Source organism: Dermacentor silvarum, chromosome 11 (assembly GCF_013339745.2).
Source record: "Dermacentor silvarum isolate Dsil-2018 chromosome 11, BIME_Dsil_1.4, whole genome shotgun sequence".
In the NCBI taxonomy this organism is placed as follows: Eukaryota; Metazoa; Arthropoda; class Arachnida; order Ixodida; family Ixodidae; genus Dermacentor; species Dermacentor silvarum.
Genome location: NC_051164.1, coordinates 70,357,510 through 70,380,563, shown reverse-complemented (window position 1 = coordinate 70,380,563; position 23,054 = coordinate 70,357,510). Strand labels below are relative to the sequence as shown.

General features: G+C 45.5%; 1 protein-coding gene across 1 annotated transcript in view; it reads right to left on the bottom strand.

The window, feature by feature from the left end:
• The window catches only part of LOC125941577 (uncharacterized), a 34,110-nt gene extending 15,780 nt beyond the window's left edge, over window positions 1-18,330 (bottom strand). Inside the window, exons 1-3 of the mRNA XM_049659138.1 lie at window positions 18,149-18,330; window positions 14,770-14,827; window positions 131-267 (exon numbers count right to left, since the gene is read on the bottom strand). Of these exons, the coding sequence (XP_049515095.1) occupies window positions 131-267; window positions 14,770-14,827; window positions 18,149-18,159 (206 nt within the window). The 5' untranslated portion in view covers window positions 18,160-18,330. The remainder of the gene's footprint in view (window positions 1-130; window positions 268-14,769; window positions 14,828-18,148) is intronic.
• Window positions 18,331-23,054: the final 4,724 nt, after the last annotated feature.

Genomic DNA, 23,054 nt, shown 5'->3' with positions numbered 1-23,054 from the left:
ATACAGCATACGTGGCGCGGCAACAGTGTTACGCCTTGGACTTTATACGGAATATCATGGCGATGCCGATGGCAAGAATGCGCTTGCAGTGTCCAAACAATTGCTATTGCAATAAAACGGTAATGCTTACTCATTGGGCCGTCGGTCTCCACCCGTCAGGTTTAAGCTGACCAAGTTTTTCCCCCTTTTGGAAAGCACGTACTGCTCCACCTCCTTCGTTAAATTAAGTTTGTTCGGCTTTGTGCACATGCCTTGAAATAAAGAAATCTGGGCTGTTACACAAACACAGTAAATGCAACAAATTATTCTTTAAAAACATTAGAGACATTACAGAAGGGCAACACCACCCATGTACCATATTCCGTAGCAATATTATTCCCGTAACACTATGACCTGCTATTTCCTGTGTGCGACATCGGGCCAGATTATGGGCACTCTGATGTGTTGTCAGTTCTCTGTTAGTTGGCGCGTGTGTTCTTGACTTCCCGTGATCGATAGTGCCTGTGTCACTTGGTAGGCATGGTTTTTGTTCAACTCAATTGAATTGACGCTGAGTTCCTTGATTAGAGGCAAGGATGAGCTGCACAATAGCGACGGCACTGAGAAGCTTCATGGTCCTGGCCGCATTCTCCTTTGGCAACAATGTGAATAATTTGCAATGACCATGCTTCACACAAAAATACAATTAGCCGTAAAATGGGAACACTGCAGGTACATGTACCTTACAAGTGCTACAAAATATATGGAGACATTTGTTGTTTAAAAATAAAATGCACGTATATGGTCACACTTCCAATGTAAGAAAAGGACATCCCTCTACACACATCAGGTAAATTTACTAAAGCTGCAGCTAGTTTAGTCTTTCGTGAGGTGGAGGAAAAATATGTGGCAGAAAACACGAATAATCGTCAAGATGAGAGTTGTTATTAGCATTAACGGTGGAGAGGTCAACTTGAGCTAGTGCGCTTTGGTGTGCTACTCTGCACTGCGGAAAAGGGAAACTACGGGGATCAATGAGGAGGACAGAAGTGGATGCGTATTTTGAAATAAACGACCCAACTGCTTGTTCAGTACAGTTCCGCGTCATGCAATAACTCCAACAACACTTTTGTTGTTTGCATTGTAGTTGTAATGTCCGTCCATGGGCTGAGAACAGCAGTCTCCGACAGTGGTTGTCTGCTGACGCTGTTTGGAAACCTTCCAGCGTCAGTCTCCCGGGCGCATATGCTATGCAGTCATGTATGTGGCATCGTTTCAAGCCTCTGACATTGCTGGCACTTAAGGATACATAACCAACCGATGAAGTGTGTGTAGCGGAGACTGAAAGCAACGCCCAGACGAATCATGTGTAGCAACGCGACTGGCTCAGCGTAACCTTCGTCAGTATGCGGAATTTCCCATTTGGATAGAATATGCGCTGCCGTATGTGGATGCTGTCAGCACGCACGCTGTACCTTACTGTAAGTTATTGCATGACTGACGCGATTAATGCATTAGTGTAAGGCCTGGACATCTATTTGGACGTTATGCCATGATTTAAAGAACGTAATGAGTTGGCGTACGTTGGCGCGAACGCGGTTGTTTTCGAAGACAATGTCCTCTTTGGCGAACTCACACGGGTTTGGCGTACGTGGGATGTTGGCATCTATCGGGCCTCTTAATGACAAAACAGCCACGTTGTGCCTCGAAAGCGTCGTAGCGAGTCGCATAAGGTATCAAAATACAGGTTTTAAGAAGCCAAGAAGCGAATAGTAGTTGCGATTCAGGTAAAAATGAACGGTAATGGACGGTAGGAACGTAATTAGCACCAATCTAGCATGAAAATTAACCAAATTGTGATATAGATTGAAACACTTCCGGGATCGGCCTGCCTGGCTACATGGTAAAAAAAAGACAAAGGCGTGAGAACCAAAGTTGACGCGAAAGAAAACAACCTTGACGTAGTGTAATGTGCGCAAGAAAAGGTACAATATTGTAATCAATAAAAAATGAGATTGTCCTGAAAAAAAAAAAAGAAGCAAGGTCAGACAATGTAACGGAGAAAAGAATGAAAATTGTACAAAAGTATCGTGCAAATATACGGCAATGCGTCATTTATTGCCCCCCCCCCCCCCCCCCCCCATTTTCCATACATATAGACACATATACCATGTATCTAGACATTGTTGTCTCTGCCGTCGGCATTGGTTGACGCGCCTTTTTCTAGTTTGAGACAACATACGTGACAATAGCTATGTTCGTGAAGTGGTGGAACCATTGAAAGGGTAACCAGTCAAGGGAAGTGGTGATGTGTGAAGTGGTAAACAGGGAAGGGGTAACCAGTGGCGAAGGGGTAATCAGTGGCGAAGAGGTAACTAGTCGTGAAGGGCGCGCATTCGAGGTCATGTCATCGCTATCTCATACAACGAAATTGGCTCTGCCCGAGATACGACCAGGTATCACCAATAGCGATAGCGGGATATTCCGTATGTACAACCACATTTTGTAGTTCACCCACTGCACGTTAGAAGGCGCTCAATATTTAGCAAGTTACATAACATTCTAGTTACATACACAACAAGATTCTGCCAACATCACAATGTCAAGTACGGTAACATCATCTCGGAATATCTTAGCACGCATCCCCACAAAACATAAAGAAAATGGCCGAAAGCTGAGGCAGTTTCGCACACATAGTTCGCGGATGGAAGGAAACAAGCCATGGTTTCATAGTTTCCATATTCTGCCTGTAGTTTTAAAAATATTTCCACGAGTGAGCTACAGTATGACTGTTTTAGAGCGAAAGCTGTATGTGGCTATAGGCGAAACGAAAAACCGTTCATCCCAAGTTTCGATAAACGTCTCCATTGGCTGCGCCGTCAGTTACGTCGCTCTCTACGTCGCACCCATGTGCGCGCGCCATTGGCAGCCCCGTTAGCGACGTCGTTAGCGAACGCGTTCCCGCCATTGCCACGTTGACGCTGCTCTGGCCGCAACGCCGCCACCTCGGCTCGCCGTTGTCGCATGCGTTAGATATCTCGAGTTAGCTCGGCGACGTGGTTAGCCGCATCCACCCGGTATTGGCGCTTGCGTTCCACTAGAAACACAAACATGTAACTAATAATTGAAAAACGCTTCAATACAGCGTCGGGATTAACTCACTGGTAAAAACCTGAGCCGCACGTTTCAGCTTCGCTGGTTAACAATCTGTACGGAGTGCTTGGGCGGTGTTTTTTTTTTTTCGTGAACACACCGCAAGATCAAGTTGCGCTACGACTGCAGGTGAAAAAGCTGATGTTCACGGCAATTTAGACCGCATTGTCGCGTCGCTTTCGCGACCTTTATCAATGAACCTTGCAGAACCAAAATGAAAAGAACAAAAATACAGTGACGAAAGATTTTAGGTGTAGTATAGATGAAAAGTGCGCATGGTGCCATGTTACAGCCCAGCAGCTTTTGAAATCCAGAAATAAACGGAACAAGTGAAAAAAAAAGAATAAAGGAGAGACGACGTATCACAGGTAGCGGTTTGTTATTCAGAGTTGCCCCAGCTACCTCTGTCAATGCTATGCGGTGGAAGCAGCTTGCAGAAACAGCGGATATTGTGAATATTGCTAATTCTATGCGATTAGAAGAAGCCACCTCAAAAACCTAAGGAATTTCTGTTTGCCTGCAGTAAATATACTTGAACGGCAAATTAACATCGGCGCGTGTTAAGCAGTCACATGAAATAAACAAGTATCTTTAGTGTTCTTCCAAGGTAAATAAAAACCTAATCTTCAGAAGTTTATAAGAGAACCAATGTGTTAAGATTCTCATTGAATCCATATGAGCAAGAAATAAGTTTCACTTGTTGACCGCGCACCTTTTTTGCGCCGCTTTTTTTTGCTCGTAATTAAAGAACAGTCCTCAATCTTCACGAAAGCCGAAGGGCTTGCCGCTTGCACGCCACGACAGCGCTAACGCAGTCTATGCTCTCAAACATCCCGCGAACGCGCTGACTGCATTATATTTTTAAACATGCAATTAAACAAAATATGGAGTTTTACGGGCCGAAACCACGATTTGATTGTGAGACACGCCATACTGAGGGACCCAAGATTAACTCTGGCCACCTAGAGTTCTTTAACGTGCACCCAATGCACTGCACATGAGCTTCATCGAAATGCGGTCCTCGCCACCGGTATCGAAGCCTTCACCTTGGGCTCACGAGTGCAACGCCATAGCTGATGATCTGCCACGGCAGGTAACCATGCAGTGCATTATGCAGGGATGGAATTAACTAAGAGACAACATTACGTCCCATAGCCAGCCTTGGAAAGTGAATTCTACAAAAACCCATTCCAATCGCTTCTTCCCTTGCAGTGCCAGCCCAACACGTGACCTGGGAGATTCAGCGTATTGGCCGGGAGTTTGGTTCTGAGCAGTTTTTAATCAATGCTCACTTTTTGGCTGGCCTGCCGTAGTTCAGTTTTGCAGGACTGACTTCCAACTTTCGTAATGTATATTTTTAAGTATGTTCGACAAGAATATCGGCTAAATGTTTTCCAGGAGTAAGGACAAATGTTGGTCACATGACACAGGACAGCTACAAGTATTCTGTTGGAAATAGTAAACACCTGGTATGTTGCGCCAGATAGAGTCTCATACTCTAAAAGCAGCTTTAGTACGCGGCGAAAACCGTACTAAGAACATCCACTCGCCGTTAGAGCGAGGGAAGCAAACATGGAGAACTTAAAATAACTGGGGTATCTATATAGAGGGATAAGCAGAAAGATACTTTACCTTCTCTTGGAAATATCTGAAATATTGAACAGAAATTGTAGCATTTAGGCGTGGCGTACGTGCACAAACATTAGCGCCTGTACTGCACAATCACAGACATGAGCATTCACATTCCTTGCAGTGAGGTTAAAGCCATATTATCCGTATGTGGGAGCAAGATACTGATAAGGATTCTTTATCGGTGTGACTATTTAATACTGGAATTGCCAAACCGGTCTGGATGGTACGCGTACTCTGGAGAGCGTTTATAAATACACATTCCGCACATTCAGTGGCTTGCCACGCTGTGCTTCAATAAACTGCTATTGCAAATTCTCAAACCTGACCATATAATAAAGCTTGCTAAATTGTAGGTGCTGCGATAATTAAACCAAATCAACAATGTTAAAACCGTTCAACTTTATCACTACAAGTAAAATAGCCCGAACAAAAAGAACAGCTGAATATTTTAAACAGTGAAAAATAATTAAAAACAAATGACGTGGCTTTGCGCGCCGGAATCACAATATAGTTGCGTCACACGGAAATTGTAACGCAAAAAAATAGAAAGACGAAAATTATGAAGTGACCATTCCTGCTTTTGGTAGGCGACTTCAAGTCGTGAATAAATATTTTCCCGTGTGCGTCACAGTTTGGTGAAGGGGGGGAGGTGCAAATCCTAATGATGGAGCCTGCGCTCCAAGAACTTCGCCCAAGCCGCCGACTTGCCAGGCTTCGACCAGCCTCAGTTGACTTATCTGACGAAGCCAGCCAGAATTCCTAAGAATAAATCCGCTCTGAGGAGAGCGCCAGCTGTTTCTCGGCAGCCCTACCGCGTTTAATTCACTTTCGAATAAAAAGCCGGAGAAGATATGGCTGTGATTTCGCTAGATAGTAAATATAGGGAGATTGGGAATTTCGTAATGTCATTCACACGCGTCACTAATTATATGACGAGGCATTTGGCTAGAAACTCTTTACTTGCTTCCGCTCAGGTTCCGCCAGAGATGACGCGTTTGAAGGTTTATCATTTGTTACGACGCTGCCTTTGTAGATTTTCTTTTCCGTGTTGACACTGTGGTCCTCGAGAGGCACCAACCAGCGTAAAGTCCTATCTCGGTTTACTAAAGAATAAAAAGAACTGACGACAGAAGGCACAAAAATGAAGCATGCAGTGAAAGTATTCTAACAGGGACGAGCCGAAGGGATTAAAGCCATCGGGGAGACACGCTGGCGGATTGGGAAGTGCACCGGAGTGGCATTGTATACAGACTTTTTCCTGATGGGGCCCCATTTGAGGCCGAAATACAAAGTGGTATGTTTAGCAATATAGGAATGTAGCAGCTGGAAATACCTAGACACATAGAAGGCGACATGAAATGTGCATTTTATATATATTACGCTTAAACAAAAATACAAATAGGACACTAGAGAGAGAGAGAGAGAGAGAGAAAAGAAAAAAAAATGCCTATGACAAGAGAGTCATAGCCTCAAAACTTAACGTCCAAACTGTGTAATATGTTTAATAAAACTACAATAACACCACATTACAGTATGCAGCCATACGACAGACCGAAAACTTTATTATTTACTTCAAACAATCTATAGGTTTACGAAAAAAAAGTACTTATTCCTAGTACTGTCCGATCTCCTATTCCTATTGCAGATATAAGAAAGTGCCTCCCATATAACTGCGTCTCGAAATACATACAAGTACAGGCTAGTGATATCCCAAAGGAGCTATACTGATGAAACATATTTGAAATTTGTGTTACTATTAATGCATGAGTTCTAAAAAAGACGAGAAATATGCAAAAAAATGCAAGAAAAAAAAAGCTGGGGAAGGCACAACGATTGCCCCAAGAATCCTTCAAGATCCCCAGATGAAGCGATCACTTTGGGTGTTGGAGTTGGCCTCAAGCCAGGCCAACTCCACCTCCTTTAAGCAAGTTTTCTTGGTAGCCTTCTTGGTGCTGGGACAAAGGCGACCGCGCGTGCCGAACGAAAGTCTCAGGACCTTCACCTCCTTACCAGGGCACTTGGCCTGAAGTACCGGCACCAAAGCCTTGTACTTCTGGCTCCCACATGCCTTCACATGTCTCTGTTCTAACATTTCTAGTGATCGCTGCATTCAAGATGAATGCTTTTTACTTGAGCTCGAGAACGCTGTCAGGCGTAAGCCTGGTACCACTTCTGGTCACAAGGAATCACTCGCTTGAAATCTCAGCATCCTTATAGTTTTCCCCCATTTCAGTAATATGGTCTGTGAGATGACATTACGCCGTGAGCAACGCGGTTCGTGGATGGATGGACACACCTGGAGGATATAATGTATGGTTTCCTTAGCCTGATGGCATCTTCTACAAACCTTTTCGGCGAGTCATCCTTATAATGCCGATTGGAGAGTGTCCTCGTGGGGAATAGGTTTGTGCGCAGGCGGAGGGATCGAATACGATCGCCATCCCCCACGTACCTGGCTTCCGGCCGAACCTAACCATTTCCAACGGGATTGTTCTCGAAAGAAGAAAGGCTTTTATTTGAATAGTTTTAGATGCGAAGCAGTGTTATGGTGGGGGCTTTATCCGTCCCTCCTTCCGTCCCGCGGCATCCCACACCCCCACAGCGCATGCGCGTCCCTCCCTCTCTCTCTGCTCTCCTACACTCCCCCTTTCTCTCCTCTGGGAATCTTCTAATCTACGGAGCGGCGCGCACACCAGGTGGTGCGACAGCTGCATACTCTGCTGGTGGCGCCATGGTAGTTCCGCGGTATGAAAATGACGGAGCGCGCGCCTCATTCTCTCTCCTGCGCAGCGCCGCGATGAGAACTCGGGCCGCCGATGAGAACTTGGCGACCCCGAACTTTGGGCTCGCGAAGCCGAAAGGAAACGTGAACGGCGGCAAGCGGACCCTGAACTCCGGGCTCGGGAAGCCGAATCGAAATGTCAACGTCGAGCGGTGGATCCCGAGGCGGTCCGGCAACGCGAAGCCGAATCGAAACGTCAACGTCGTCTTCAAAGCGCCGCGTGCACCGGCGCTAGGAATCGCATACGGTCTCTAAATAAATAAACAGGCAACCACCACGTTCTCTATCTTCTCTTATACATTCTCAGTCGTCCTCTCTCTAAAATTACACCACCTCCCGCTCAAGCTAACCATCTCCCCGCTGCTTTGAATCCACACATGGTTCCCTTTAGCGGGAGTTGGAGTAATTTTTTCTTCCAGGCCTCGAGGTGTGTCTTACGCGCTGGCTGTAGTGGTTTCTTCAGCGATGCGGGCTCCACGAGGTCCGTCGGCACACTGGTTCCTCCCAGTCCCCGTGAAGTGCGCCTTCAAACACAGGCGCTGAAGCCGAGCGAATGCTTTCACTTGGCATCCTGCAGCCACCCTCGAAAGCACCAGCACACCCAGGCCCCCTGCTCAATGAGGTGTATGAACAATGATGTTCGGGAATGAAGCCGGCAGATGAAGCATGCGTTCGGTCTCCTGCCGTATGTCGTGATCAAGCTTCAGGGTTAGTGATTTAACTGTCACAGAGCTGAAGGCTGCAAGCATCATTTTTGGGAGAAGTAAGGTGGATATGCAATTAAGTTTCTGAAATGGTTTCAACTTGGCCGAAGCAATAAGCTTTAAATCACTCCGAATATTATCAATTCAAGCCGTAGGATGTCGACTGCCATGCACCGAATCAGATCATTCCGATCCTTAGGTTCGATCATGGCACCCCGGCATGCAGGGGGGGGGGGGGGGGGGACTGCCATAGTCGAACCATTTCAGGCTATGGGAGCCGAACTGCCAACCAAAATTCTGGATTTTCAAGGGGTTTAATGCCAATCTATTTCTTTTTTAAGAGAGGCTCTGCAACATCCTGGCTCCTGCAACATCCTGGCTCCTGGCTTCGTAAGAATATGCGAAAACTAGACGATCAGACGATCATGTGCGTACGTCGAAGCAGCGATCACCGCGCCATTGAAGCATAACTAAATCCCGATGAGTTGAACCCACGCAGCAATTAAGCATCAAGTGTTAAGTTAGCAAAGGGGATAAAGGGTCGCTTTGCTTGATCCCCCTTTCCACATAGACCCTTACCTCATCGGATTTTTATATATACATGAATGTCGTTGCCTGACAGCTGTACAGGTCTTAAGTGCTCTCTGTGCATGAACTGTGGCCACCGCCCTCTTCCAAAACCGTAATAAGGGCGTTCTGACTTATGCAGTCAAAGGCCTTGCGGAGGTCCACAGAGGCTGTATAGAGAGGCCTCTGGAATTTCTAGGCATGTTTCATGGCTCCCTGCTAGAACAGAAAATTCGATTGCGCGGCGCGGTCCACGGAGAAACCACTCTGGAGTTTGTGGAAAAAGTACCAGTTTTGGACTCTGTGAAGTAATCTAGAATATGCGCGAACAAGGGCCGAGCAAATTGATATGTACCTAAGCTCTGTCGCGGTAGCTGGATCGCAGTTCTTCGGGAGAACCGGAGTTCATCCGGCAAGCGCCGGACGCTTAGAAATTATTAGAGATCACCATGAAAACAGCAGAGGGAATCCTTCGCATCTCCCGAACGGTCAAAGCATCCCGACCCGGGGCCGAACCCACGCCCATGCTCTTCGTGATGCATTGAATTTCTTTTCCCGAAAATAGGTTCGCGTCACATTGTGGAGAGTCTGTCTGCACACCCACCTGATCAACCGAAATATATTCATCACCTTGTATTTTATAAAGATTTTATGCATGTCTTTAATTTCGATCTTTCCTAATTGCCCTTGCCCGCATATAAGGTCCTCAAGGAGGACTTTCGAACCTAATTGAGGTAACCTTTGATGTTGTTCGTATTGTCGTCTTTTAAACTGTCAAGACTTATTATTAGATTTACAAATGAGACGCGCTGTTGTGCGCTTGCCCCTTTTTATTTTTTGAACCCTTTTGAACCCCAAAATGTTCGTAGCTAAGGGCCAAATAGTTCATAGTGAGAGGTGTATCGGCTACATTGACCAGGGCATTTAGGATTGAAATCGGAAAAGGTATTTCTAATCTCCTCGACGTTGATTAATGTAACTGGCGTGCGAGTCTCCTGCTCGAAACTGTCACCTGTAGATCTGTAGCAAGAACTGTATACTTAAGGCGTTCCTGCGGTAACTCTGATCCTCCTGCCAATAGCTCTCTATAAGTGTGGCTCTCACGTAGCCATTTAATAGCTTCCAGTGATCGCAAGGCATAAATGGCAGCCAGTTTCTGATTTCTGTAGCGTTCTCCAGGAGGAGGTGACAACTCGGCCCGACCCAGTATCGAGCATTTGTGGAGCTGTCCATTGGCAGTAATGAGCTAGCAGTGGGTACGACTGCAGAACGTTTCCTGCAGTGCATCCTCTCCGTGTCTAGCTCATCCGGTTCAGGCGATAGCAGCTGACTGGCGGCCAGCACGGACAGCTGAGTGAGGCAGACGTAACTCAGAGTTTCATTATTATTGTGATACTAAATGTTATCACTTTCTACCGTAGCTGTTAACAGGAGGTTTGACCACGACGGCGGGCTGCATTCGTTCACTGCACAGTCCAAAGTGCACGAGGGAAGTGCAGGTGTCGGCCTTAAGGCTCCTTCGTGCTTCGAATCATTACCCTCCCTCTGCTACTCTCCCAGTGCCACCTTCCCGTGACCATGAATTTGGCCGGTCTTTGAGTCCGAGGAGTACGGAGCATGCGCACTCGGCTGAGCTGGGTGCTCATCTAACCCCGGTCAGGCCAGAGTAGGCGAGAGCAGTGCAGCTAACGTGCTCCCAACCAGCCAGTGCGAACGTCCAATGTCACTCTTTTAAGCGATCTCGTAAGAGACGTCAGTAAAAGACCCCTGGGGAGCTCAAGCGAGATCTATTTCGCGAGATTGAGCTGCTTAGCACACCCTGGGGGCACACCGGCTTTATCGGCAGGAGGCGATGGCGTAGGTACGAGGTCCTTTACCGGAGTCAGAGACTCCGATCAAGGGTTTGGTGATGGAAACTCCAAAATTGAAGAGGAGGAGATCGAAAGGGAAGCGTCCTTCATTCTTGTTGCCCAAGTGAGCTGATGTGCCCAGAGCCCTTCGCAGGAAAATGGAGACCCTCTGCCGCATCCATGGCGCAGCTAACAGCATCGGTCCGATTTACTTCCAAAATTTTGGTTTCGAGCCCTTGTAACTCAGCTGTCCGCACCACGGATGCCGCGTCTGCTGCAGAACGCCTCGGCAAATTAAGTTATTTGATAAGAACGGGCGAGTTTGCCCAGATGAGCCCTTGCCGCGACAACCACGTGCATCTTCCTTGTAGTAGTGTTGACGTGTCTCTGGCCAAGCATTTTGCAGGCTATGTACGACAACCGTACTTTCGGTCACTAGGTACTGTGAGGACTTCGTATCGTTAGGAAATACGATTTTACTGGCCCCAGAGGCGACAGTTAGTTGCGTTATATGTGACCAGCTGCGCGCAGTCACAACGTCGAAAACGTGCACCGACAGCACCAGCTGGTCTCCTTCGCCCTTGCCGCCTCCAAGCTTGCCCCTTCAGCAAGTTGGAAGGCCCTTTTTCTAAATCATCCCAGGGCAACCTCTGGATAATTGTCTGCGCCGACCACATCACCCACTACTGCGAGACGGCGGCCATACCATCAAGCACTGACACCGAAGTGTCGCTCTTCCTACTTTACTTCATTGTTCTGCGACTTGGGGAGCCTTGTGTTATTATAAGCGACCAAGGAGTCCATTCACAGCGGATATCTTGGAAGAGATTTTACGTTTGTGTGAATCGAACTTCAGGCACTCGAGGCCGCATCAGCAACCAATGAACAGTCTTACAGAGCACACTAATCGAACCATGAACAATATGTTTTTCATGTATATTGCGTCCGATAAAAAAAGAATTTGGATGAACTTCTATTTTCGATTACTTTTGCATACAATACCGCCAAACACGAGAACACTGGCTGCAGCCCTTTCTTCTACATGCTTGCTCGCCCTGGTATAGGCTTGACAGTGTCCTCTCCTTTTACCACGTTGAGAACGCTATGGTCACCGATACTCTATGTCGCACTGAAGAGGCTCAGTGACTTGCGCGTCTGCGGACTTTGGCATCGCAAGAAAATTCTAAAGCACGCTACGAAGCACGACATCGGCCAGTTACTTGTGACCGTGGTAATCTACTCGTAGTTTGACTTTGGACTGCCTCAAGAAAGCGTGATTTGTGCCAGAAGCGGCTGATAAACTACGATGAAGCGTATGTAGTCCTTGAGAAGACCAGCGAAGTGAACTGCACTTTCGCGCGCCTCACGAACACAGCTGGATGTTTTTTTTTTTACATGTCACCACGTTTAACTAATACACGTAATTAGAAGCCAGTTTACTCGTCCGGTGGGCTTTGTCCACGAGGAGAGATATATTGCATCCAAGTACGAAAAAAAAAAAGACACGGGGGTCGGAAAGAGGAGAAAAGAAAGACGAGCGCCGCGGCCATTTCTCGTGTTCGTAGCCTACTTCAAGTTTTCAATGAACCTTTTCCCGTGTGAGTCGCAGCGTGATTATCAGGCACAAGAGAGTTGGCAACAATGAAATAATTTTGACTACCTGGGGTTCCTTAGCGTGAACTAAATCAATGCACCCGAGCGTCTTTAGAATTTGTTTCCATGAAATTGAATAAACATAAACATACCAATTGATTAGAGCTGCATAAGATGGAATGAAACAAAATTTAACGCATAGCCGTTAAAAGTTACAAAACGTTTCATTAACCGCGTTCTCTAAGCTTCTCTTTACATGAATTCCAACATGTGGTTCAGAGTGTGACCAAAGCTACAACTGACAACGCGCCTATGGTTTATTGTACCTGAGAAGAGGTCTATTGGCGGTGCCCTTCAAGGATACGAATTCCAAGAACGACGAGGCAGCGTGGAGCATCGTCTCCAAATAGACCAGCGACCAACAGCGCGAGCAGAGCGGGCCGAGCGTTGGCGATGCCGCTGGACGGAGGCGCGTCTTCTTCTTCACATACGTTATATTCCCGCCAACTATGCAGTCCAAAAAATCGAAGCGGGGCAGCAAGTCAACAGAGCACACTACTTCGATAATTACGCTAAGTATAATTTAGACTGCTTTTCTGGACGCTATGAAATTCTACCAATTTTAAATCTTGCCACGTTTGCTTTTTGAGTAAATGAGAGGGTGCATAGCTATCCTCTGAGCTAGTCATAGTTGACAAGGCACCTAATGTGTTAATAGGGCATAATTCGTGTTTAGAACAGAAGCTTACGTGGGCGAGAAGGCTATATAAATTTCAAAATATAAACGCGTATCGGAAAATGCCGCATGGTGCTGAAGAGGAAAGATTAAGGATGCAGGTTTGTGAAAGCGTTAAATAAAGATGAAATATTTAGGTTCAATAAAATTTAACTCTATGATAAAAGACGGCCACGCAGCAGCATGTGTGACAAATTGGTAGATTCTCGAAAAAGACGCAAGATAAGTTCATGGCCAAAGGAATAGAATTTAACGCCGCTTTAGTAGTTACGGCTGCTTTCCAGGTGAAAACGTATTCAGCGAAGGCGAGCAGACTTTCATCATGCGACATTCATCGTAAATCAGAGCTTGCTATCGAAAAGTTTGGAAAATTATCAACAGCTTCCCCACTAAGGAATCGAAGGCTCACTGACTATCTATACAGTGGAGACCGACGCCCTACCTAGGAAATTTTGTGTCCAACCACATGTTCCATGATCAGCTGCTGCAGTAGATGAAACTGGTTGTGCAAATTACAAGAAAAAGTTTATACCAAGGAAGACCGGGGCTGAATTACAAAGTAAGGAATTATTCATTACATCGCCATTTTTTTCCCATTTTGAGTGCCAGAAATAACCTAAAGGGAATTAGTCTTCCGCGATCAAATTGAATGATAAATTAAAATCAGATTAAATACGAACGAAAGGAGGTAATTATAATAACAGCAGTAAATACGCCTATTACAATATTCCAATAACAGATTTCTCGCGAGACCTAAATAATCGAGCCGATTACTTTGTTTAGGAGTTGTTGAATATAGGAATGAGAAATCGAGGATTTAAAATTGACGTCTAGTATCTTGACTGGGTTTGTTGCGTGCAGATTCATGGTATAGAGCAGAAACGAAAATAAACTGAAATTTGGCTTCAAGGTAGAGTTGAAATAGTGGTGCGGCTTAAGTCTCATTAGAACTTAATACATCAACAAACTAGTGAAACGCTTTATAAAAGGTTATCGATTCGATTGGAAAACACTATATCTTATAACCACAAATAAACACAAATATATTATATGTTAAATACTGTATTTATGCGACTTCACTTGGATAACTTGAATAGGTGAACACTATATTATTGAGGGAAACTGTTCAGTAATATTAGCTAAACACAAAAAAGCATTATTTTGCTCGGTAGTTAATAGGTTTAGCGCACATTTGTCAATTGCAAAATTGAAGCCCAGGAGTGATTGGGTAATTTTTATTTAGCAAAAATCGTAGTTTTTATGCATTCGAACAGTGTTTGTGAGAGAAATAAGACAAGGCTGTACTAGTCTCTCGTCTGTGTTTCTCTGACAACTCCTGCGCAAACGGGATTGTAGGTTAGAGAAGGCGCGGTGATTTTTTACGCGCTCTTCTTATGCCACATGCGCGTACTACTACTGACCAGCCGAATAATCTTAGGCACGACCTGATTTGTTTGAGGTTGTTATTGCGCATATTTTGTGTAGCATGTAATAAAAAGCTGATAATACGTGCAGCTGTCCAAGCAAAACTTCAATAACCAAAACATTCTGTCAGAACCAAGCTGGTCCTACGATGGTTTCGAACACACGGTTCCTTCACCAGAGGAGCCCCGTGCTCTACCCATTAGACTCTAACTACTCAGTGAGTCAAGTTGGCAGGAAAATAGCTAGAGACACAGAAACAAACATACAAACATCCCGGAAAGTGAGCGAAGTAGTCTAAGACCGCTAATGGTTTTAAAATGTGTACAGACGTGTGAAATCAGCACTCACTGCCAACAAAACTGTTCCAATGGTTATCACCAATCGCATCCTTTGCCAACCCTCTGGTCTGAAAGAAAAGAAATATGAAAGAGTATTAGAATCTAAGGTAACATATGTGTCATTATCATTAAATTACAGGAAGACTTTGCGATATAAGCACCAAAGTTAAGCTTCTTGCGGCCAGTCTGTACAAGGAGCGCCTTCCTGGAATGGAACACGCGAGCGGGTGGCCCGCGTACACACCGCTTAATCATGTGCTTATGCAGCTACCACTATAGGTGAATGCGAAATGCTTTACACGTACTGGTGAGCATAACAGTGCGTCTGCTTGGCTTCTTGGTTGTTTTGCAACCGGGTTCATACCGCGTCGCTCGCGCCTCGGTAAGACTCGCTTATCAAAGGCGAAATCTGCGCAGTTCCCTGCAGTGCCTCAGCGCGTGAAGTCTGAGCGGAGCGGATCGTAATGAGCTGAGCAACTAAAACTGTCGAATAACATGCGCAATTACGGCACTTGGCCGACACTTGCTACTGCGTTATAGTAGTATTTTGCTCCTGATCGAAACAATGCTACATCAACACAAGAAACGCGCAAAAGACGAAAACAATAAAGAAAGAGACACACCGCACTGACTTCCAACATGTTTATCGATGAAAGCCGGCTACATACTCCACCATACCCTGAGCTCAGTAAGGATGAGGAGGGGCCGGTAGACGCCAAGATGAAATCTTATAAGGCGGCACTTGGTGTTTCATTAAGGCTACTTGCTCTAGGCATACATAATAACTTTGGTGAACTGCGAGCGGCAGTGCGGATGTCGCAACGGCAGTGCCTCACCCAACTCCCCATCGAGCAGAGAAATCTTAAGCAGACTGGGCTTCCACCAGCGCCCGCAGTACATGAACGAAGATTTATAGGATCCACCAAATAAGTGCGAGCGAACATAGTGGTTTCTCCCATCCCCAAAAAGATGAGTCCGAAATACCATCAAGGCCAACGACAAGCGCGAGTCCAGAATCTGCAAAAACAGTACGTGAATAGTTTAGAAGTGGTCTTTACCGACGCGGCATGCTATGGGAAAAAAACAGATAGGCACTAGTGGCTGTAGGTAACGACACCAAAATCCGTATCATAACCTGCTCAACTGCCACCACCCACTCGAAGGATATGGTAGAGGCGATGGCAATCGCCATGCTTTTCCGTACCAAAGACATAGTAGGCTCTACTTCGGTAGCAATCATAGACTGCCAGGTGGCATGGCGGCTCTCTATGATGGGTAGAGTGCCCCGCTGCGGTCCAAAAATACTAGAGGATAAGATAGCCCGCTAGCACAAGCTGATTTGGTGCCCGGGTCATGAGGACCTGGCAGGTAACGAAACCGCGGACTAGCGCAGCTCGCGAACTTAACCACCGAGCGTCTACTCTGTCCCAACCCCAATATCTGTGTGCCGACAGAGTGCGTGACGTCCTACAACACCACTGTCGACAGCGATGGGAATGCGCACTCCCCCATCCAGCTCTGGATGGCGGGGACTCTCACGATTTGCGAAGAATCCAGACCAACACGTATAGAAATCGACGCCGACTACTAGCCATGTGCCCAAGGCCTACTCAAATATGTGCCTTTGGTGCGGAGGCAGGCCCACTATCAACCACATCTCGTGGAAATGCGAATCTCGCTCGCCCCAAAATTAACGAACCAGCTCTGCCGGGAAACTTTTTTCAACGGGAGTAGTGGGAGACTCGGGTCGCCAGCCAGGACCGAGAGGCGCAACTAGCGCTCCTCGGCGAGGTCAGTCGAGCAGCCAGTGGACCCTGGACTCGTGGTACCACCCCACCTGCACCTTCTACGTCCCTTCAGTATAAGTTCCCATATATATATATATATATATATATATATATATATATGTCAGTTACTTTTGTGCTTCAATGCATAAATTACGCTGTCTTAAGAAAGTAACTGCAACGCCAGTGCATTTCTCCGCAGAGTTGGAGAATTAATATCTGGAAACTGGTGTGATCCTGACCATTCGTTCCAAGCGGATCCGCCTTGAGAACTCCACGTATAGAATTGGTAAATTATAATATGTGCCATAAAGTAATTAGTTAAACACTTAATTATTGAATTTTTTTTCAGTCCATTATGCACTTCAATTTTTTGCGCGAGTACTGTCCGCGTCTTCGAGTAGACCAGCTCATGAACTGGAATTGTGCTATCTGCCAGAGGCAATCTTTAAAAATTCTTGAAATTGTTCGCTGAAACACCCTGTATTTCCACGTGTTCACAGTTCACAAGACACCTGTACATAGTTAGAACCGATGTAGGCAAGTAATCTCTCTTGCTGTCCGCGCGATTGACGGAGAAGTAACGAATGAGCTATCAAATTTTGTGTTCTAGTCCACGTCTTATAAGTTAGGGTGTCAGTGGCGAACTTTGATTTGCCAAGAGCTCACAGCGCACCTGTTACGATGAATTACCAACACGCCCTAGCCTCTAGCCTTGAATGCTATAGCACCGCACTAAGTGCTGACTAAGAGCCGTAAGTTCACGTGGTATTACAAGAAAGAGCCATCACAAATTGCTAATAGAAATTTGTTGACACTTAATTTGCCGATGTCATTACGTTACCATGGTGAATTGCGGTGAAGTTTAACCGAAATTCTTCGGAAATTAAGGGTTTTCGCAACGTCCGCTCATTGTAAACTTTTCACGAGTCCTGTACTTTTAACCACAGAATTTTCGCTCCGGGAACTTTGTCAAATGAGGTTAAGAAAGCGGTAATGATCGTAAAGGGACCGGGGTAAACGAAATTTACTCCATATGTGCACAGCACATCAAGGCAGGAATGGGCTGCAGCCGACCTTACAAGTCGCGTTCTGGAGGGCGATGTACAACATGGAGTAAGAGAAAGCCCGTGATGACAGTGCTGATTTCAGCGAGAAACTACAGAACTGATCGTTCGACGTGACACGTAGATTACAGATTTTTGAAGAAAAAGGAGCGTCATCTAATTGTTCTTGTCAGAGCGTTGACCGCTGCATCGGAATTGCGTCTTCAGCAAAATATAAATGTATGTTCGAACGCGGATTATATATGTTTTTAGCTCAAACTGAACATTTCCAAATAAATGAAGCCATAGTCACACTGTAGAAAATTTGACTGCTATAAAACAGTCCACTTTTTGAAGGTCAGTGAATGCAGCTTGTGAGAACTATTATTTTCTTTCCGTCTTGCTTCTATCGCAATTTTACATCAATTGACGTTCATTGCTGTTTCCGTAATCAACATTGGGAAGGATTTTTTAGAAGAATTCAGCAAGTTCACTGGGGAACGGCACAAAACGAAATTCAGAAATAAAAAGAAGAAATATTCACTCTCAGTCTACTTACCTGCGTTTCATAGTTGTCCTGCAGCAAGAAATCTAGTGCAGCTCTAAAGGTAAGTCCAAGTTCTTATACCTAACTTGAATTTAAATTCGTTACGAACGCACACAGTTGCGCTCTTGCTGGTAAAATATAATGCTTATAAAAACGAGCTTCAGAGTTCTGAAAGCGACGCATTTACTCAAGCAGACCTTTCAGTGTGAGCGTTCTACAATTTATTCTCACTTCCGTCGTAGTGTCCTAAATACTTCAGTAACATATATCTTCTTTTACAGGAATGCTGTCAAGAAGGTAGTTGACATTGCTCGATATATAAAACTGCAACTGAAATCGGCGACGAGAAGAATTAAGTGCTGCTCATGGAGAATTCGACCACGCTAGCTGTATCAAATTTTCTGGTTATGCTATTAGTTTTATAGGGAAGGTCATTTGCCATCCTTTAGACATATTTGAAAACTTAGTGATTCGAACTTATAATTTGCGGCGAGAGCTTCCGCGTGCTAAAACGCTTAAGGTGTGCCACATGGACTACACTTTCTAGCTTTAGGTGAAGAAATTATTCAGCGCAGTATAGATCACGTTCTTCAGAGGTGCCTAATTGTTCTTAGAAATAACAGGCAGTCTACATTTCCCCCCATGAAAAATTAAATGCGTCCAATTTCAAAAGTGTCGGAACATTATCGCTGCATTTGGGATCTTTCGCGCGACATAGTTGGAAAAATAACTACCTACTGTTGCTACTACTGCTACCTACTACCGACTGCTGTCCACATTTCGTAATTTACAATTTCCTGGGCACGTTATGGTCCGAACGACTGCCTTCATTGTGTGTAACTATAGCTAGCTGTGGAGGCTGCTATAATATAAAGTCGCTGTTTCACCCGTTTCACCCGCATTGATAACGTCGCAACGTACTAGACAACTACATTAAGTAAGGTTCGCAATTTTATGCGTCGTGTAAACTACAGTACATATTCGCTTACAAATTATATTACTATATACGGTGTCGCACGCGCACAATATGAACCAATCTTACTCGATGACCACGAACCCTCGCTGCCACAACAACGCTGGCGTGATGAAGAGCGCCGGCCGCGGTGAGAAAACGATTGGCGCTGCTCGGCCGTCTCAACGAGCTATACTGAGTCTCACCCACTTCGCGCAGCACAGCCAATGCTAAGAGCCCTGACAGTCAATAAGGGAAGCGAAAACACTGTCACACAAGAGCTACTATACTTTAAGCGGCATGTTGGTTTGCCACCGTGTTTAGGGCTGCCTCGGTGCACCTCAACAACAGCAACAATAGCCATCGCAAGTGACGATACGATTCAGACACACGTAGCTGCCGACTCCCTCAGAGCGCACACTCGTCATCTGTCAAGGATCCCAACCATCACTTAGCTTCCCTGCCAGCGGAGAGACCTCAAGCGACCTTTTCAAAAGTGATTAGCGCCCATCAAGAGTGTATACCGTCATCGTTTACACCAGCGTCGAAGCCTTCATTTCCCTTGTGGTGCCTGCGACAGCCTCAAGTGAATTTTTCTATTCCCGGAATCACCAAGAAGGCCAATCATCCATCGCTGTCTCTGAAGCAACTGACGCTCCTATTAATGCACCAGACATATCATGACTACATACATATATATACCGACGGCTCGACATCACCTACCAGCTCAACTGCCGCATTCGTCGTTCCAGCCAAGCAAGTTGCAGTTAAATTCAAATTGTCACATATGACTACATCTACGTCGGCAGAAGTTACAGCCCTCCATGCAGCTGGGGACCTACGTCACAGAAGAGCCGGCACAGAAATGGGTCATATTCTGTGACTCTAAGGCAGCCCTTCATAGTATCAAGTCAACCTTACATCACAGAACTTACGAGCAGATGATATCCGACATCAGGGAAGTACATCACCATGCTCTGGAAACAGGGCACAGCATAGTCTTCCAGTGGATTCCTGCTCACTGTGGCATCATCGGCAACGACATTGCTGACAGGGTTGCCCGATCTACCCACGAAGATACCCAGACGAGTACAATACCTTTGGCGAGGACGAACACTGCCAGGGAACTTCGTCTGCTTGCACACAAAACGTCACAAGCTTTATGGAGTTCAAGTGCCTTCAATTGCCGATTATATAAGTTGGACCCCTTGCTACGGCTACAACTGCCATCTAGCCTTTCCCGCGGTGAAGCCACCTTGCTGTGCCGCTTGTGGCTGGGAGTGGCGTTCACGAACGCTTACTCACATCGTATGGGAATGGCCGAGAGCCCGATGTGCGACTCCTGTATGTGCGAGGAAACCATCGAGCACCTATTGTGTACCTGTCCTCGCTACGACGTACAACGCCTCTCTCTCAGGACAACTTTAAACCGGCTGGACTCGAGACCGTTCTCTGAGTCAAAGATACTCGGACCGTGGCAACACCCGTCACTGGCACAAAAAGCGTAGCGTGCATTAGTACTGTATTTGAAGTGCACTGGTTTAAGAGACCGCCTATAGTGTCCCTGTACATCGTCCCACGTGTACTCAGTGCTCATTCTCTCCCTATTTTTCCCTTACCCCTAGTGCAGGATAGCAAACCGGATGCTCTTCTGGTTGACATCCCTGCCTTTCCTCTCCTTGCTCTCTCTCTCTCTCTTGGTTTGCCACCCTTTCGTCTGCTAGGGAGAGCTGGGGACACATGGGTACTATTTTGCCCAAACTAACAGTGGTTGGGTAACTCACCAGAAACGACGGACAGCGAAAAATTCGTGGACGTACGCATTTCGCAGCGGTTCATAAATATCTATTTCTCGTACCACCATTCGCGCACGAGGAAGACATTTTAATGTTTTTAATTACACGCTACCCAAGATGAATTTATTAGTACCGAATGTATTTACAGAAAATTCATTATAACAGAAACATTAGGAGTTGGCACTTGCGAAGAAGATATAGTGAAGTGCTAGAATTAATAATTTCATTAGGTGCGCGGAAGGTCGACAACGTAACTATCATTCAATGTTATTGAAATGTCCAGTTAAACCACGCACAACATTTCTAAATTTTCAAGATTATCTACCAGCAGCGATGAAAGTGGTTTACTCAGAAATACTTTCCTCGCTTAACGTCTGACATCACGAAATATTAGAGTGCCTTGGTGGTACTTATTTCACACCTCAAGACTATTTAATTACTCAGCTTTGCGAAACGGACACTCTTGTTAATTAAAAGGCACATTAAGGGGGTACTGAACAATGATGAACGATGTTTGCAAGAAATGACTCGCAGGGGTGCATTGTTATGACGTAATTATCTTGGCTTTTATGTAGAGTCTAATCAGACTGTATTACTTATTCAGAAAAATAAATCACATCCAAAAGTTTTTACGCTCTCTGCTAGTGCAATAATAAGGAACTCTGGAATAACGCCGTGTATATATCTATTTTTTTGAGGTACACTCTTGACAATGCGTTCTGGCAAGACGTATATGATGATATGTGGCGTTTGATGGCGCAAGGGCCAAGTGTGGCCAAAGAGCGCCAAGGCAGTAATGATGAGTGCTCAATGGACTAATGGTTCATGTGACGTGGCTGTATAGAGGCCTAAAACTCAGAGCTAGAAATTGATTAAAATATATAGGAATTAAAAATATGATAGTGACTGAAGTGGGGTATGCTATGAGTATGAGATGTGTAACAAGGTTGATGATGATGATGATGATATGTGGTTTTTTGTGGCGCAAGGGCCAGGTATGGCCAAAGAGCGCCATGACTGATAATGTTGTGTTAAGCGCTGATTGATTAGTTGCGATGATAGGATGTAACATGGCTGTAAAGTGGCCTAAAATCAATCGCTATCGTAGTAGCGTAAAACGATATATAGTATAAAAATATGATAGTGATATGTGGAGTGGTCTATGGGTACAGTACGGATGACAAGTGATCATGAGGCTAAAATGCAAGAGAATGAAAATAGCACGTATGCCTCCTTAAGGCCTTTGAGCCCAAAGGCTGTGAGGCAGGTGCTTTGTTTAACGCAGCTACCGCAGCAGAAACCTCTGTTAAGAGGCCGTGCTACGGATTGCCTGGGGCTATAACACGAAAACTGTGTACATCTTTTAAGAATTCCAACAATGATTGATATTTAAACAGAGGTTCTATACCTAAGATCATTAGAGGATGAAGTGGAATTTGCTGCCGGTGTGGTAATGGAAAATGCTTTTTCCGATTAGCGTTCAATTCAGTGCATTGCAGCAGGATGTGAAGCACGGTAAGTGGCTCACCACATTTATCACACGTGGGTGAATCACCACCGGACAAGAGGTAAGCGTGTGTACTGTATGTGTGTCCTATCCTAAGTCTGCAAAGTGTTACTTCTGTGCGGCGGTTCTTCGATACCGGCGGCCAGTTGCCAAGATACGGCTTGATAACATGCAGTTTATTTTCTGTTGCTCTATCCCACAACCGCTGCCAATAAGCCCTCAGCTTTTTCTTTAAGGTGGGCTTGAGGTCCATTACAGGGACAGTCGTAGAAGAGTTGGAAACGTTCGCGTGGACGGATGTGGCTAGCTGGTCAGCCAACACGTTACCTTCTATCTCTCGGTGCCCCGGCACCCAGCATACCACGATATGTTGCTTGGACGCATAAGCGGTGCATAGTACAGAGTAAAGGGATAGAATTACAGGGTTTTTATATTTTTTGACAGTTTTTAAAGCGTTTACGACGCTCAAAGAGTCTGTGTATATAACTGCCTTTGGGATATTAGATTCTTTAATGTGTTTAACGGCGGCCAATATCGCGTGGGCCTCTGCTGTGAAAATACTTGTGTTAGAGTGCAGAACACCGGCATCCGAAAAGGACGGACCGACCGCTGCGTAAGACACGCCGGAATTACACTTCGAAGCATCTGTAAAAAATTCAGGAT